General features: G+C 39.6%; 1 protein-coding gene and 1 pseudogene across 1 annotated transcript in view; both read left to right on the top strand.

The window, feature by feature from the left end:
* Window positions 1–15,078, top strand: part of LOC108514177 (butyrophilin-like protein 8) — a 44,653-nt gene extending 29,575 nt beyond the window's left edge. Inside the window, 6 exon segments of the mRNA XM_017850262.1 lie at window positions 11,663–11,776; window positions 12,503–12,523; window positions 13,059–13,085; window positions 13,374–13,400; window positions 13,985–14,481; window positions 14,483–15,078. Coding sequence (XP_017705751.1) covers window positions 11,663–11,776; window positions 12,503–12,523; window positions 13,059–13,085; window positions 13,374–13,400; window positions 13,985–14,481; window positions 14,483–14,767 — 971 coding nt within the window. The 3' untranslated portion in view covers window positions 14,768–15,078.
* LOC108514178 (40S ribosomal protein S29 pseudogene) lies at window positions 9,894–10,067 on the top strand (annotated as a pseudogene).
* Window positions 15,079–16,151: the final 1,073 nt, after the last annotated feature.

Genomic DNA, 16,151 nt, shown 5'->3' with positions numbered 1-16,151 from the left:
TACTATCTCGGCTCACTGCAACCTCCATCTCCTGGGTTCAAGTGATTCTCCTGCCTCAGCCTCCTGAGTAGCTGGGACTACAGGTGTGCACCACCACACCCAGCTAATTTTTTTGTATTTTTAGTAGAGACAGGTTTCACCATGTTGGCCAGGATGGTCTTGATCTCTTGACCTTGTGATTTGCTTGCCTCATCCTCCCAAAGTGCTGGGATTACAGGCCATTGCCCCGGCACTTCTTTCTAACATAGTACTAGATGTCCTAACCAGCACAGTTAGGCAAAAGAAAGAAAGAAAAGGTATCCACACTGGAAAGAAAAAAGTAAAATTGTCTCTATTTAGTAATGACATGATCTTATATATAGAAAATCCTAAAGACTTAGCCAAAAAAATATTGGAACAGATAAGCAAGTCTAGTAATGTTGAAGGATACAAAATCAACATACAAAGATCAGTATCATTTCTATACACTAATGAAAAACTATCTGAAAAAGATTCAGAAAACAATTCCAATAGCAACAAAAAAGTACTTAGACCTAAAATTAACCAGAGATGAAAGAGGTGGTTAAAATTACGGAAAATTATAAAACACTGATTAAAGAAACTGAAGAAAACACAAGCAAATAGAAAACTATCCTGTGTTCATAATTAGAAGAATTAATATTGTTTAGATGTCCTTGACTAGCAGAGCTGCCATGTGCTGTAGTGTGCTCTGCAGGAATTGTGGACCAGCACAGTTGAAGATTGCCACCAGCCACTCCATCCCCTCAACCAGTGACCCTGACCACTTGATTGGTGGAGCTGCTGCATGCCACATGTGACTCCAGTGATCTAAGGACTTGTGGAGTCACATGTGACCAGACCACTGTGAGCCGAAACTTTCAACTGCCACAGGTGCTGTACACCACACATGTTCCCCAGGAATTGGGAATTAGCCTGCCCAGCATTTGCTGCCACCAGAAATACCACCCCCTGGAACAGTGGAGGCATCACACATTGCCTGCATCCCCCAGGGTTCCAAGGACTGGTGCACTCAGCACCTGCTGCCATGACTTCATACCCTTGATTGGCAGAGTGACTACATGCTGCATGCAGCCCCCCAGGAGTCTCAGGAACAGCCCTTTTGGTGTCCACCACTGACGGTGGCCATATCTCATTTACTTGCAGAGCTCCTGCCTGCTATGTGCATCACCCAGGACTCCAGGTACTGGCCCACTCAGCACCTGGCACCACTAGTAACCTTGCCTCCTCGACTGGTACACCCCTGGGACCAAGTGACCAGTGGAGCTGTCAAGTTTGGTGTGCACTTTCCTTGTCTAAAAACCAGCCTACCTGGTGGCCCCAGCCCCCAGCAAACCTGTGCCATTGCCTCCAAAAATACACACAGCCTACAACATTGACACACTTGAAGGTACTGCCAATGTTGATTACAGCTGAAGCAGTTACATGGAAATTATTAATATAATACAGTGCCCACGTATCCAACCAACACCATAGGACTCATCTACAGGAAAATATCTTTGCCTATAAAAGTTTCAAGAAAACAATTAAGCCCCAAATTGAAAATGTTAGAAATAACAAAAATTAGAGTAGAAATAGAGAGTAGAAAAACAAAAGAAAACATCAACAAAACTAACAGTTGGTTTATATATAATGTTATTCCATAAAATTGGAAGAGGTTACTGTTCCACCAAATTTGCAGATATCAACGTAGGAACACAAGAAACATGAAAATCCAAGGAAATATGACACCTCCAAAGGAACACAATAATTCTTCACTAACAGACTCCAAGGAAAATAAAATCTATGAATGCCTGAAAAGGAGTTTAAAGTAATGATCTTAAGAACACTTAGTGAGATACAAGAGACTAGAAATGGAGAATTTAACAAAATCAGGGAAATAATTTGTGATCTAAAGGAAATATTTTTTAAAAGCCCCTTTCCCCATTTTAAAAAAAGAAATATTCAACAGAGAGACAGATACTACAAAACAGAGCTAAACAGGAACCTTGGAGCTAAGGAATTCAATGAATGAAATAAAAACATTGCCATTTGATGGATTATTCTAGTGATAAAATTTGTTTCCTTTCAAATTTTATATGGGAGATCAATCAGAAGAAAGAATTTCTGAACTTGAAGACAGGTATTTTTAAATAACCCAGTCAGATGAAAAAAAGAAAGACAGAGAAAAAGAATGAAGAAAATATACAAGACTTATGAAATACCATTAAGTGAAAAAATTTTCACATTATGTGAGTTTCAGAAGAAGAGATGACAGATGGTGTAAATAACCTATTTAATAAAATAATAGCTGAAAACTTCCCAAGTCCTGGAAGAGATGTGGACATCCAGTTCCAGGAAGCTTAAAAGTTTCCAAATATATTCAACACAAAAAGGTCCTCTACATGGCACATTATAGTCAAATTGTCAAAAGTTAACAACATACAGAAAATTCTAAAATGAGCAAGATACAAGTGTCATGCTACATACAAGAGAATTCCCATCAGACTAACAGCAGATTTCTTTCTCCTTCCTCCCTTCCTCCCTTCCTTTTTTTGATGGAGTCTCGCTCTGTTGCCAGGCTAGAGTGCACTGGCACAATCTCGGCTCACTGCAGCCTCTGACTCCCTAATTCAAGTGATCATCCTGCCTTAGCCTCCCAAGTAGCTGGGATTACAGGCACGCACCACCACACCCAGCTAATTTTTGTTATTTTTAGTAGAGACAGGGTTTCACCATGTTGGCCAGGATGGTAACAGCAGATTTCTTAACAGAAATCTTACAGGCCAAGAGAGAAAGGGATACTATGTTCAAAGTGCTGGAAGGAAAAAAAAGCCAACTAATACATGACGTCCAGCAAAGCTATTCTTCAGAAATAAAGAAGAAAAATATATTTTTAGATAAGCAAAACTGAGGGAATTTATCACCACTAGATCAGTCTTACAAGAAATGCTCAAGGGAGCCCTACCTCTGGAAGGGAAAGGATGGTAACTACCATATGAAAACACCTGAAAGTAGAAAACTCACTGGAAGAACAGATATGAAAATGAGAAAGAGAAAGGAATCAAATTTTATCACTACAGTAATCCATCAAATGGCAAAGGTAAATGATGAGAGGAAGAATCAAACTGGGATATACCAAATAATGAACAAAAAGTTAATAAAATGACAGGAGTAAGTCCTCGCTCATCAACAATACCCTTGAATGTAAATAGTTTAAATTCCTTAATTAAAATATATAGATTGGCTGAATGAATGAATGAATGAATGAATGAATGAAAAAAGATCCCATTATATGCCGCCCAGAAGAAACTCACTTCACTTGTAAAGACACACATAGACTGAAATTGAGAGATGATGAATGGTATTCCACACAAAAGAAAAAAAAAAAAACAAGCAAGAATAGCTATACTTATATCAGTATAGCTGATATAAGTATCAGTATATAAAATAGATTTTAAGTCAAAAACTGTAAAACGGGACAAAGAAGATTATTATTTAATGATAAAGGGATCAATTCGGCAAGAGGATATAGCAATTGTAAATATATATGAACCCAACACAGGAGCACCAAGATTCATAAAGCAAATATTACTAGATCTAAAGGGAAAGGTAGATCCCAATACATTAATGAATATAACGTCTAGCTGAACTGTCTAGCTGTTGAAGCTGGGTACTTCAACACTCCACACTCACCATTGGACAGATCATCTAGACAGAAAATCAACAAAGTAATATTGGATTTATTGTATACTATACACCAAATGAACCTAGCAGATATCTACATAACATTTTATCCACAAGCTGCAGAATACACATTTTTCTTATCAGCACATGGAACGTTCTCCAGGATACATTTTATGTTAGGCCACAAAACAACCTCAAAAAAATGTTTTTTAAATAAAAACTGTATCAAGTATATTTTCAGGGCACAATAGAATAAAACAAGAAATCAATAACAAGAATACTGGAAATTGTACAAATACATGGAAATTAAACAACATTCTTCTGAACAACCATTGGCTCAATGCAGAAATTAAACAGAAAGTTAAAAAAACTCCTTAAAACAAATAAAAATATAAATACAACATACAAGCTGGGCACAGTGACTCATGCCTGTAATCCCAGCACTTTAGGAGGCTGAGGCAGGCAGATCACGAGGTCAAGGGGTCAAGACCAGCCTGGCCAACATGGTGAAGCACTGTCTCTACTAAAAATATAAAAAATTAGCTGGGTGGCACTAATCCCAGCTACTTGGGAGGCTGAGGCAGGAGAATCTCTTGAACCAGGGAGGCAGAGGTTGCAGTGAGCCGAGATCATGCCGCTGCACTTCAGCCTGGGTGACAGAGCAAGACTTCATCTCAGAGGAAAAAAGAAAAAAAAAAAAGAAACACAACATACCAAAACATATGGGATATAGTAAAAGCAGTACTAGGAGGTAAGTTTATAGCAATAAATGCCTACATCATAAAAAGTATAAATATTTCAAGTAAAAAAACCCCTAACAATTAGCCTCAAGAAATTAGAAGGGCAAGAAGAAATGAAGCCCAAATTTTGTAGAAGGAAATAAATAATATCAGAGGAGAAATAAACAAAATAAAGACCAAAATTATAATACAAAAGACCAACAAAATAAGAGTTTGTGTTTTAAAAAGATAAAATTGACAAACCCTTAGCTAGACTATGAAAAAAAGAGAGAAGACCCAAAGAAAGAAAATTAGAAACCAAAAGAAGGCATTACAACTGATACCAGAGAAATACAAAGGATCATTGGAGACTATTAAGAGGCCAGGCGCGGTGGCTCAAACCTGTAATCCCAGCACTTTGGGAGGCCGAGATGGGCGGATCACGAGGTCAGGAGATCGAGACCATCCTGGCTAACACGGTGAAACCCCATCTCCACTAAAAAATATAAAAATCTAGACGGGCGAGGTGGCGGGTGCCTGTAGTCCCAGCTACTCGGGAGGCTGAGGCAGGAGAATGGTGGGAACCCAGGAGGCGGAGCTTGCAGTGAGCTGAGATCTGGCCACTGCACTCCAGCCTGGGCGACAGAGCGAGACTCCGTCTCGAAAAAAAAAAAAAAAGAAAAAAAAAGAAATATATGCCCCAGGGCACAGCTGCTTGTGCTTGTAATCTCAACCCTTTGGGAGGCCAAGGCAGCAAATCACTTGAGGTCAGGGTTTTGAGACCAGCCCGGCCAACATGGTGAAACCCTGTCCCTACTAAAAAAGAAAAACCTACAAAAATTAGCCAAAGAAAGAGAAAGAGAAGGAAGGGAGGGAGGGAGGGAAGGAAGGAAGGAAGGAAGGAAGGAAGGAAGGAAGGAAGGAGAGAAAGAAAGAGAGAACTAGTATATGCCAACAAATTGGAAAACGTAGAAGTAGATAACCTCATAAACACATGGAACATACCAAAATAGAGTCAGGAAAAAACAGAAAACCTAATCAGACCAATAATGAGTAACAAGAGTGAATCAGCGGTAGAAAGTATCCCAACAAACAAAAGCTCAAAACAAGATGGCTTCGCTGCTGGATTCTATTAAACTTTTAAAGAACAAACACCTTCTCTTCTTAAAGTATTACAAAAAGTTGAAAGGGTGGGAATTCTTCCAAACTCATTCCATGAGGACAGTATTGCCCTGATGCCAAAATCAGAAAAGAATACAACAAAAAGGAGAGCGCTACAGGCCAATATCCATTATGAACATAGATGCAAAAATTCTCAACAAAATACTAGCAATCCCAATCCAATAGCACATCAAAAAGAATATACACCATGATTGAGTGGGATTGATCCCTGGGATGCAAGGATGGTTCAACATATGGAAATCAATAAATGTGATATATCATATCAGCAGAATGAAGACCAAAGAGCATATGATCATCTCAATAGACATGAAAAAATATCTGATGAAATTCAACATTCCTGATATAACATTCAATGATATAAACTCTCAACAGGTTAGATGTAGGAGAAATGTACCTCAGCACAATCAAGGTCACATATGACAAACTCACAGCTAACATCATACAGAATGGGGAAAAATTGAAAGCTTTTCAATAAGAACTGGAACAAGACAAGGATGCCCACTTTTACTACTCTTATTTAACCAAGTACTAGAAGTCCTAGCCAGAGCAATTAGGCAAGAGAAAAAAATAAAGAGAATCTAAATTGGAAAGGAGAAAGTCAAACTGTCCCTGTTCACAGACAACATGATCTTTATATATATAAAAAAAACCTAAAGATTCCACCAAAAAAACCTCTTAGAACTGATAAATTCAGTAATGTTGCAGGATACAAAATCAAAATATAAATTCAGTAGTGTTTCTACATACCAATAACAAACTAGTTGAAAAAGAATCAAGAAAGCAGTATCATTTACAATAGCTACAACAAAATAAAATACCAAGGAATAAGTTTAACTAAGGAGGTGAAGATCTATACAATAAAAACTAGAAAACATTGATGAAAGGAACTGAAGGGAACACAAACAAATGAAAAGATACCCCATGTTCCTGATCTAAAGGAATTAAGATTGGTAAAATGACCATACTACCCCAAGTGATGTACAGAGTCAATGCAATCCTTATCAAAATACCAATGACATTCTTTAATGAAATAAAAACCAAAATCCTAAAATTCCTATGGAGCCACAAAAGACTCCAAATAGCCAAAGCATTACTGAATAATTAACAAATCTGGAGTATCACATTATGGAGCTTCAAAATACACTACAAAAGCATAGTAGCCAAGACAGCATGGTACTAGCATAAAAGCAGACACACAGAAGAATGAGACAGAATACAAAACCCAGATATAAATCCACATATTTACAGTCAGCTCACTTTTGAGAAAGGTGCCAAGAATATATATTAGAGAAAAGACAGTCTCTTCAAAAAACAGTGCTGCATTTGCTAGTATTCATATGCAGAAGAAAGAACTAACCCCTATCTCTCACCATATATAAAAATAAACTCTTGATGAATTAAAGGCTAAAATGTAAAACCTGAAACTATAAAGCTACTAGAAGTAAACATAGGAAAAATGCTTCAGGACATTGGACTGGGCAATCATTTTTTTAAATACATGATTTCAAAACCACAGACAACAAAAGCAGAAACAGACATATGTGATTATATCAAACTAAAAAGCTTTTGCAAAGCAAAGGAAATCATTAACAGAGTGAAAAGGTAACTTACAGAATGGGAGATAATGTTTGCAAACTATACATCTGATTAGGTATTCACATAAGGAACTCAAACAACTCAAGAGTGAAAAAACCCAAATAATCCAATCACAAAAGGGAAGATAGACCTTTTTTTTTTTTTTTTTTTTTTGAGGCAGAGTCTTGCTCTGTTACCCAGGCTGGAGTGCAATGGTGCAATCTTGGCTCACTGCAACGTCGGCCTCCTGGGTTCAAGTGATTCTCCTGCCTCAGCCTCCCGAGTAGCTGATTACAGGCACCTGCTACCATGCCCAGCTAATTTTTATATTTTTAGTAGAGACGGGGTTTCACCAGGTTGGCCAGGCTGGTCTCTAACTCCTGACCTCAGGTGATCCATCCAGCCTCCCAAAGTGCTGGGATTACAGGCATGAGCCACCGTACCTGGCCAGGATGATAGACCTTATAGACATTTCTCAAAAGAAAACATACAAATGAACAACAGATATATAAAAACTGTTCAATATCACTAGTCATCAGGGAAATGCAAATAAAAACTGCAATGAGATAAAAATTACTCAAGTTAAAATTGCTATTATCAAAAAGACAAAAGATAACAATTGTTGTTGATGTGGAGAAAAGGAACACTTGCACACCACTGGTGGGATTTTAAATTAGTATGTTCATTATGAAAAACAGTATGGCGATTTCTCAAAAAATTAAAAATGAAACTACCATAGATCCAGCAAAGTACTGAGTATATCCAAAAGAAAGAAAATGAACATATTGAAGAGATCTGCACTCCTATGTTTATCTCAGCACTATTCACAATACCTAAGATATGGAATCAACCTAAGTGTTTATTAACAAATTAATGAAAAGGAAATATGATGTATATACAAAATAGAATATTATTCAGTAATAAAAAGAGTGAAATCCGATTATTTGCAACAACATGGATGAACTTAGAAGACACTGTGTTAAGTACATTAAACCATACATGATCTCATCCGTATGTGGAATCCAATAAATGTATCTCATAGAGGTAGAGAACCTAGAAGACATTATGTTAAATAAATTAATGCAGACAGAGAAATACAAATACCACATGATCTCACCCATATATGAAATCCAAAGTTTATCATGTAGAAGTAGAGAAGTAGGGGTTACCAGAGACTGCTGGAGCTGGGGATAGGGTAGAGGGAGGAATGGAGAAATGGTGTCCTATTGCATAGCAGAGTGACTATAGTTAACAAGAATGTATAGTATATTTCAGAATAGCTAGAAGAGAGGATTTTGAATGTTCTCACCACAAAGACATGACAAGTGTTTGAGGTGATGGAAATGATCTTCACACAATGTATACATATATCACAACATCACATTGTACCACATAAATATGTACAGTTATTATGTGGAAATTAAAATTCTTTTAAAAAGCTGATCTCATAGAAGTAGAAAGTGGAACAGTGGTTACTAGAGGCTGGTAAGGGTAGAGGGATTGCGGGAGATGAGAAGAGGTTGATTAGGTACAAAATTATATTTAAATGGCAGCAATAAGTTCCAGTCTTCCACTGCACAGTAGGGTAACTATAATTACCAATAACATATTACATATCTCAAAATAGCTAGAAAGGAGGATTTTGAATGTTCTCACCTTAAAGAAATTATTAATGTTTTAGGTGATACCTTAATTTGATCATTACATATTGTATACATGTATCAAAACACCATTTTGTACTGTAAATATGAACAATTATTATGTCAATACAAAGTAAAATAAAACTTAAAAATTGAACACAAATAAAGAAAATATATTCTATGTTCAGGAATTGGAACAATTAGCACTGTTAAAATGTTCATACTACCCAAAGCTATCTACAGATTCAGCACAATCTCTCTCAAGAGAGATTCTAATGTCATTTTTCACAGATAAAGAAAAAAGCAATCCTTACATTCATATGGAACCACTAAAGAACTCAAATAGCCAAAGCAATCTTGAGCAAAAATAACAAAGTTGGAGTCCCTATACTCTGATTTCAAAATATAAAGTGATTATAATTAAAACATCCTGGGACTAGCACAAAAGCAGACACATCACTCAATGGAACAGGATGGAAAGTTTAGAAATACATCCATGTGTTTATGAACAATTGATTTTTGAAAAAGGTGCCAAGAACACAGGAGGAAGAAAGGACAGTCTTTTCAACAAATGATATTGAAACAAGTGGATATCCACATGCACATATATGAAACTGAACCCTTATCTCACACCATGTACAAAAATGAACTCAAATTAGATTAAAAAGTTAAATGTAAGACCTCCAACTATAAAACTACTAGAAGACAACATACGGGCAAAGCTCCATGATACTGATCTTGGCAATAATATTTTTGAATATGATATAAAAGCATAGACAACAAAAGCAAAAATAGGCAAATGGGATTACATCAAACTAAAAAGCTTCTGTACAGCAAAGAAAACAGTTAAGGTGAAGGACAATCCACAGAGTGAGAGAAAATATTTGCAAACCAAACAGCTGACAGGGGATTAATATACAAAATATATAAGAAATTCAAACAGCTCAATAGCAAGAAAACAAATAACTCGATCTTAAAAATGGGCAAAGGACCTAAACAAACATTTCTCAAAATTATATTTAAGTGGACAGCAGGGAGGGTGTATGCTTGTGTTAACTCTCTTCTTCCACCTAGTTGCACTCCTGAGAGCAAGATGGGTCACCAGCAGCTAGCTGTACTGGAGCCACCCGTGAAAATTCGGTCAGGGTCCTTCTCTTGTCAAGTCTGCTCAAACCAGCACGGTCTGATCCGGAAATACAGCCTCAATATGTGCCGGCAGTGTTTCCATCAGTACGCAAAGGATATAGGTTTCATTAAGTTGGACTAAGTGATCTTCCTTGAATGGATTATCCAAGGCATCTACGCAATGAAAAACCACGATAGCTCTTTGCACATAAAATAAACATTAATAAATACATAAACGGACAACAGGTACATGAAGAAATGCTCAGCATCTCTAATCATTGTGGAAATGCAAATTAAACCACAATGAGATATCACCTTACACCTCTTTGAATGGCTATTATCAAAAAGATTAAAGATAAGTGTTGGCAAGGATGCTAAGAAAAGGAACTCTTGTACATTATTGGTGGGAATATAAATTAGTATGGCCATTATGGAAAACAGTATGGAGTTTTCTCAAAAAACTAAAAATAGAACTGCTCCATGATTCAGCAATCCTACTTGTGGGAATATATGAAAATGCACTGTAATCAATATGTTGAATGAATAGCTGTATTACTCACAATTGCTAAATTCAATCTAAGTGTCCATCATCAGATGAATGGGTAAAGAAAATGTGATCTATAAATACAATGGAATACAATATTTAGCCTTTAAAAAAAGGATGGACATTTTGTCATTTGTAATTCCAAGGATAAAACTGAAGGACATTATGTTAAGTGAAATAAGCCAAGCTCAGAAAGATGAATCTCTCGTGATCTGATATATGTCAAAGCTAAAAAAGTTGAACTCAACAATAGAGAGTAGAATGTTACCAGAGGCTGGGGCAGAGGGCAAGAGAGAATGGGGAGTTGTTGGTCAAAGGGTGCAAAGATTGAGATAGACAAGAGGAATATGTTTTGAAGTCTATTGAACTACAGGGTGACTGTAGTCAATAATAACATGTTGTACATTTCAGAATAACAGAAAGAATAAAATTTAAATGTCTCATCATAAAAATGATAAGTAAGGGAGATGATGGATATATTAATTGGCTTGATTTAATTATTCCATATTGTAGGCATGTATCAAAGAGTCACACTGTACCCGTTAATATGTATGAAGTTTGTAAGTTTAAATAACAGTAAAAGGAGGGAAGAGATATTTTTTCAGACAAGAAGATGCAAATATTTTAAGATATCAGTTCTCTCTGAATTGATCTATAGATTCAATACAATTCCATTCAAAATCTCAGCAGAATTTTCTTAGAACTTGACAAGTCAATACAAAAATTTATGTTGCAGAGCAAATGGCCATGATTGCCAAGGCACAACTGAATAAGAGGTGAGGAAAATTAGCCTAGTTTATACCAAAATATATCCCAGAACTGTGGTGATTAAGCCACTCAAAATTATTGGCACAAAAGTGGACAAGTAAACAAATGGCACAGAGCAGAGAGCCCAGAAACAAATCCAAACCTAAACAGAAAGCTTACTGGATCAGAGATGGCGCTGCGTGTACTAGTGTGGAAAGGAAGGTCCATTCAGTAAATGTTGGCACAGTCGTTATCTGTTGAGAAGAAAATTAAATAGAACCACTACTGCATTTTATAACAAAAATAAAATCAAAGTGTTAAACCTATAGGAGAATTTATAGAAACCTATTTCTTCCATTTTCAGGAACAAGGTGAGTCCTTAAAGAAGAATTGAATTGTGTCCTTTGTTCACGGATAACTAAAATATCTGTGGGATTGTTTTTCAGATACCTTTTTCCAGCCTATATCATGGCACCTGGCTACCAAAGTACTGGGAATACTCTGCTGTGGCCTATTTTTTGGCATTGTTGGACTGAAGATTTTCTTCTCCAAATTCCAGGGTAAGTGAGAGAGAGAAGCATGGGCCGGCGACTTATTCATGGTTCCAGCAGGGACAGGATCAGAGATGCTCCCGCATCCCAGCTGCTTCTCTTCCTCTAGTCCTAGCCTCCAGGGGCCCAGGCCCAAAAAAGTAATCACCCTTCTGTAGGGTATTCGAACATCTCTTCCTCTGCAAATATCAACTGCGACAGGCCCTTGCTACTTCATTTAGGCCAAATAATAAGGGGATGAATGATTTTCAGTACCTATAGAGCCTGGATAATTTTCCATGAACAACACCAAGACTCTGATTAAAAAGTTTTAATGTGGCGAACAAATTCATAAAGGAAGAAGTCAAAGTGACTGACAATAAGATAAACTTATATTCAGTCTCAATAAGACTTTTCACCCCCAAAACCAATTTCTTCCTCCTTGGGAGTGACACTTCCCCCTGGGGATGAGGCCGCTCCCACCTCCCCTCCCAGCCGCCTCCTCCCATCTCCATCCCCACCTCCACAGCATCCCAGCTGTTGTCCCTCTCCTTAGCATGAACCTTCCTAATCTCTTGCTCCCCCCAAGACAGCTACACTCCGTGCAGGGGCTGCGGAGATGAGCACATGTAAGTGTTCTAGGAGAGGCCCTTCCCTTCACACCTGCAGCTTGTCCCACCTGTGCAAGCAGCCAGGGTCATGTTTGTACCTTGCACACTCCTGTGTCCACCACTGAATATACTGTTTCTGTTTCAGGGAAAATCCAGGCAGAACTGGGTAAGTGTGTGTCACGTCCTGAGCCTCCCACACATGGTTCTCCCGGGTCCCTCCCTGATCCACAGCATGAGCCTCTGGAGACCCTGGCTCCAGGCTGGACAGGAAGTACCAGCAGGTGGAGTAGAGCAGCTGCCTCGCTGTCTCCACCCACTGCTAATGAGGTGCCCCTCAGATATCTGGAGGGCTTAGGATAGGCCTCAGGGCCTGGAAGTCCCCGTCTGTGCCTGTTGCCCGTTGGTCCGCTGTGTGTGTGGTAGGGGGAGGTGTTGATCACAAGCTCTGAGGGTGTGTGGACCACAGGGAGGAACCTGAGAAAAATGGGTGGGTGATTCTCAACCTCCCTGGCCTGATGCTTTGAGACTTTACCCAGTCCTGTGTCAACCATCAAATCGTCTGCTTTTTGTTTGGTGGGAACTGCAGGATAAACTGGGTGAGAGCGTTATCACATGCAGGGCTTTCCTCCCACGCTCCCCTTGGGACCCCACTCTGTGATGTCAGCCTCTTATATGTGTTTCTTTTTTTCTTTTTGTTTCAGACTTGGGGAAGATACACAAACAAGCAGGTGAGAGACTCTCCTCCCTCAACTTATTCTCTCTTCCAAGTTCCTCATTTATGGATTTTTATATCCTGAGGCCCATGGGTCCCTGCAGAACCAAGTTTGTGATGGGGACCCTGAATTGTCTAGATTCTGGGGGAGGTGCATTTTGTAGAGAAGCCCCATAGCCTTCTTCAGATCTCTTGAGAGGGCCCATGACACTCACAAAGGTCCTAATCCTTGGTCTCTCCCTTCTCCCTGTGTCCTGTTCCCCACGGGAGTGCTGAACTGCCTGTTCTGTCTGCTTGCTTTCAGAATTGAGAGATGCCCAGAAACACGCAGGTACCGATGCCTGAGAGGGTGACAGTGGGCATGGAGTAGGAAGATGACTAGTGACAAATATGGAGCCCACCTGGCTTGCAGACAGCAAATCTGTGATGCGCCAATCCACCCCAGGGTGCCGCTGCCTCTAAATGCACTTCTTGGCCCAGGACTTGGAAGGAAAAGCATAGGGACTGGGTCAGCTCGGAGGGGTCACAGGCAAGACGCCAGGGAACTGAGGGCACCAGTAGCTGGCTTCCAGGGGTCTGTGCTAAGGGGAAAGAAGTGAAGTCAGCAGAAATGGGTGGGTGGAAGGAAGGTGAATCCTGGAGTCACTCAAGGTCTCACAAAGTCAAATATGGGCTTACCTGGGAGGGCAGTGGTTGGGCTGGGTGATATAGAGGAGTTGAACCTCTGGTGATTGAGTATCTCCAAGCATCAGTGAGGCACAGGAGCTGCCCTGGAGAAGAGACGTGGCTCGGGGGATAGTGGCACTGGCCGGATCCTACCCGGAGCCAGTCTGCAGTGGGAGGGTCGACCTCTTATTCCAGCCCAGATTTCCTCTTCAGTAACTCACGCTTCCTCTCTCCCCCACCGCACCCCAGTGGCGGTGACTCTGGACCCAGAGATGGCTCACCCACAGCTCTGCGTTTCTGATCTGAAAACTGTAACCCATAGAAAAGCTCCCCAGAAGGTGCCTTACTCTACGAAGAGATTCACAAGGAAGAGTGTGGTGGCTTCTCAGGGTTACCAGGCAGGGAAACATTACTGGGAGGTAGACGTGGGACAAAATGTAGGGTAGTGTGTGGGAGTGTGCCAGGACGAAGCAGACAGGAGGAAGGACTCTGTGACTTTGTCTCCCAATCATGGGTACTGGGTCTTCGGACTGATGACAGAATATTTGTATTTCACATTCAATCCCCATTTTATCAACCTCTCCCCCAGGACCCCTCCTACACGAGTAGGGGTCTTACTGGACTATGAGGGTGGGAAAATCTCCTTCTTCAATACAAATGACCAGTCCTGCATTTGTACCCTGACATGTCAGTTTGAAGGCTTCTTGAGACCCTATATCCAGCATGTGATCTATGAAGAGCAAAATGGGCACTCCCATATTCCTATGTCCAGTGTCCTGGGATCAGAGAGAGAAGACCCTGCTTAAAGGGCCCGACACCGCAGACCCAGACACAGCCAAGGGAGAGTGCTCCCCACAGGTGACCCCAGCTTCCTCTCCGAAGCCTGCGCACAGGAAGTCATGCCTCCCACTCTCCACAGGAAGTCATGCCTCCCACTCTCCACAGGAAGTCACGCCTCCCACTCTCCACAGGAAGTCACGCCTCCCACTCTCCACAGGAAGTCACGCCTCCCACTCTCCTTCAGGGTGCTGAGGTTCTTCTCTCCTAAGCCCAGCAGCGGCAGCAGCTTCCAGATGAGGGAGGATTGGCCTGTCCCTGTGGGAGTCAGAAGCCATGGCTGCCCTGAAGTGGGGATGGAATAGACTCACGTAAGATTTACTTTGTGAAAACTCCATCCAGCTAAGTGATCTTGAACAAGTCACAACCTCCCAGGCTCCTCACTTGTTAGTCAGGAATAGTGATTCCCACCTCACAGGTAAAGATTCAAGAGACGATGAATGTGAATCCTGCTTGCAGGTTTGATGGCACAGTGTTTGCTAATGATGTGTTTTTATATTATACATTTTCCCACTATAAACTCTGTTTGCTTATTCCACATTAATTTACTTTTCTCTATACCAAATCGCCCATGGAATAGTTATTGAACACCTGCTATGTGAGGCTCAAAGAATAATGAGGAGGGAGGATTTTTCACTGATTCTATAAGCCCAGCATTACCTGATACCAAAACCAGGCAAAGAAAACAGAAGAAGAGGAAGGAAAACTACAGGTCCATATCCCTCATTAACATAGACACAAAAATTCTAAATAAAATTTTAGCAAATTAAACTAAACAATTTATTTAAAGATGACATATAACTACTCAGCGTGGTTTGTCCCACAAATGCAGGGTTGGTTTAATATTTAAATATCAATCCTGCATGAAACCCTGTAATTCAGCACATTAATAAAGTAAAAAAGAAAACCATATGATCATTTCAATACAGAACAAAAGTTTTATAAAGCCACCATCATTACTGATAAAACCTGTCAACAAAGAAGATATACAGATGAAAAATAAGCACATGAAGAGACACTCAATGTCATTAAATATTAAGGAAATGCAAACTAAAACCACAACAACATACCATTATCATCTATTAGAGTGGCTAAAATGACAAAGACTGACCATATAGCAAGCATTGGTGAGGATGTAGAAGGAGGGAAACTCTCATGCACTGCTCATGGGAATGTCAAATAACGTAGTCACTTTGGAAAACAGTTCAGTAGTTTCCTTAAAAGTTAAACAGTCACTAACCATATGATCCAGCATGGCCTTCTAATTATTTTTCCAAGAGAAAAGGAAATATGTGAATGTTCATAGCAGCTTTATTTGTAACAGCCAAAATTTGAAAACAACACAAAGCTCACTAGTTGATGAACAAATTATGATATATCCATGCATATAAAGTGCTACTCAGAAACAAAAAAGAATAAGCTATTTTATACACACAAAATCATTAAATCTCACAGGAATTATTCCAAGTAGTGCTTGCTTTGGCAGCACGTTTACTAAAACTGTAATGATACAGAGATTAGGCCCCTGCATAAGGAGGACGTGCAAATCCATGAAGTGTTCCATAGTTAAATTTAATTT

Source organism: Rhinopithecus bieti, unplaced genomic scaffold, assembly GCF_001698545.2.
Source record: "Rhinopithecus bieti isolate Rb0 unplaced genomic scaffold, ASM169854v2 scaffold_33891, whole genome shotgun sequence".
In the NCBI taxonomy this organism is placed as follows: Eukaryota; Metazoa; Chordata; class Mammalia; order Primates; family Cercopithecidae; genus Rhinopithecus; species Rhinopithecus bieti.
The sequence above is the reverse complement of the archived record's forward strand: the minus strand, read 5'-3'. Positions and strand labels throughout refer to the sequence as shown.